This window comes from Stegastes partitus, unplaced genomic scaffold (assembly GCF_000690725.1).
Source record: "Stegastes partitus isolate 25-593 unplaced genomic scaffold, Stegastes_partitus-1.0.2 Scaffold1528, whole genome shotgun sequence".
NCBI lineage: Eukaryota > Metazoa > Chordata > Actinopteri > Pomacentridae > Stegastes > Stegastes partitus.
The window spans coordinates 24,666-27,159 of NW_007579259.1; the positions used below are offsets into that span (position 1 = coordinate 24,666).

The window sequence follows — 2,494 nt, forward strand, 5'->3', positions numbered from 1 at the left end:
GTCCTCCCACTGCACTCTTATAAATGATGTGAACACGTCACGGCAGTGAACAAGTTTGAGCCTTTTTCCAATAGAAGGTTCGTATAGCAGAGCGTGTCCAGACTGGATGAGGTGTGAAGACAAGTTTGGAGAAGGCAGACGTGGTCGAAGTGACTCACGCTGCTCTCTGCAGAAACAATGTGGTCGCAAGATGTTTGGGGGCATCGTAGCTGCCGACAAGCCTCTTGCATGTTCTTCCCCTTGTTTTTCTCACAGTAAAGGAGGATGTGCGACATCTGGAAGCGCTCAGGAGGCCGAGCTGAAACCTCCTCCTCCCCCGGTCGGTTCTCAGGGCGCAAACTTCAAAGCAGGCGGCAGCAGATAATGTTTTCTCTGAGGACGCCTCAGCGACGAGCCACCAGCGGAGCGGTGCAGCCCAGTGTGGACGGCGTGGCTCTTGGGCAGGTGTGAAAAGGCCGAGTTAGAGGCCAAACGGAGGTCTGAGGGGAGCCGGGTGGAGTTTTTAAGCTTCTGATTTCTGTCCTCGGTGTGGTTCCAGGTTTTAGAGTTTGTTGCTCACCACCAAGTGAGCTCTTCAATATGACAAAATAAAAGAGATTTTACTGCATCAGTCGGGCTTTAAATACATTTATAGGCTTACTTTTGTAGGGCCACAACTTTCTGTGCAATATTTCAGCTTGGTATCATGTGTTCTATTTAAATTTTATGTGCAATATTTCATTAACATTTGCAATATTTGAATTTCATGTACAAAATTCAAATTATATGTGCAGCATTTCATTAACATGTGCAACATTTCAGTTTCATGTTGAATGTTTTTTATGCAATATTTGAATTTAATGTATAATACTCCCGTTTTATGTGTAATATTTAATTATCATGTGCAATGTTCCGTTTTCAGGTGCGATACTTTACAGAAAGTTTTAGTTTCATGTGCAGTATTCTATGGTAGTGTGCAATCTTTCATCTTTTATGTGCAACACTGTTTAATCCAAACCTCAATGTTTAAACTTGGGAGGTTAATTTCGTACTGTCAATTAAATACATCAAAGGAAATATTGACCTTTGTGTTTTGGGCTGACAATCCCATCTGGTTAGTTCAGTCAACAAATGAATTCCCTGAAAAATAAAACACATAAATCAGAAATAATGACAAGAAATGAAAAAAAACGTACAGAGCAGGTGTAGGACGACTATTAAAGGTTATTATTTAAAGTAGTTTGAAAGCAGGTTAGTCACCAAAACACATCTTCTCTTTAGATCAATTTAGGTTTATATACATATATATGTTCAAACTTTAAATGTTTTATTCCAGAAGTTTATTTAAAATGACACTTTAAATAAACTGCACCTGCATTTACTCTTAAAAACTGCATAAAATATTCAGCTAACAACCCTGATTGGATCATTTGAAGCAAAAAGAAAAAATTATAAATCAGTCAATGCAATATTCTATTTCTAAAAATCAAACCTTAATGAATTGTCAGATATGCAAGTTAAAGATGCCTGAAACTAGACTATTTGTCTCTTAAGTCACCTCAGGAAATAATATCTTATTTTTCAATTTAAAAAGATAAACAGAAATAAGATATCAATCCTTAAAACCTAAAGTTATTTACAAGCTGCTCCATCACAAAATCTTGCTTTCTGTTAAAATAAGCTACAAACACACAGATTATTCCACAAATGTGTGAAATTCTCTGATTTCAACCAAAACAATCCGACAGTCTGGTCGATAAAAAGAGAGAAAACTACAACGAAAACTATTTAATCTTAAAAATGGTAGAAAAGCTTCAGATTCCAGCCTGTGTAGCTACATTTAATCAACATTAAATTTAATTTTTGAGGTGTTTCTATGACAGCAAACCTGCACAAACAGGAAAAGTTTAGACGAACTGCAACAAACACGATCTTTTCTGACATTCACACAACGAGGTGAGAAGTTTGCAGCAGCTTTTGATTCTAAGTCGCAGCTGGAGCTCAGATGTTAAATGTTTTAACAAAAAAACACTAAAAACTTACCTGAATATGTTCAATACAATCAAGTGTTTTCTTATTTTGGTGTAATAGCAGAATATTGGCCTCTCTAGTTGATTAAAAACTGAAGTCTCATTCATTTCTTCCTCCATGTGGTGTTTTCTGTTCAATCAGGTCACTGAAAGGTCAAACTGAGCTGTCGACCAATCAGATTTTACGTCTGGACAGAACTGCATTGTGATTGGACAGAACAGGTAAAAAAAGGCGGGACCAGTGAGGAATTTACGACCTTATTAGTTGGACTTGTTGCACTTTGGCTCAGTGGGACATAAACTAAATGAGACAATGAGAAAAAAACAGACTGACAAAGACTCAACAAATCCAAAAAAAAAAAAGCTGTTTAAATGTACCAAAACAGTATAATTTTATATTTACATGTTTCAAAATAACAGATTAGTATTTGTAAAAAAAATACTGATTTTGGATTTGGAGGTCATTTAGAGTTTTATATAGCTGA

The 2,494-nt window shown here is 36.4% G+C and overlaps 1 protein-coding gene across 1 annotated transcript in view; it reads left to right on the forward strand.

Annotated features, from left to right (window-relative positions):
- Window positions 1-264: 264 nt before the first annotated feature.
- Window positions 265-2,494, forward strand: part of LOC103371121 (von Willebrand factor D and EGF domain-containing protein) — a 52,538-nt gene continuing 50,308 nt past the window's right edge. Inside the window, exons 1-3 of the mRNA XM_008300347.1 lie at window positions 265-444; window positions 539-565; window positions 677-680. Of these exons, the coding sequence (XP_008298569.1) occupies window positions 265-444; window positions 539-565; window positions 677-680 (211 nt within the window). The remainder of the gene's footprint in view (window positions 445-538; window positions 566-676; window positions 681-2,494) is intronic.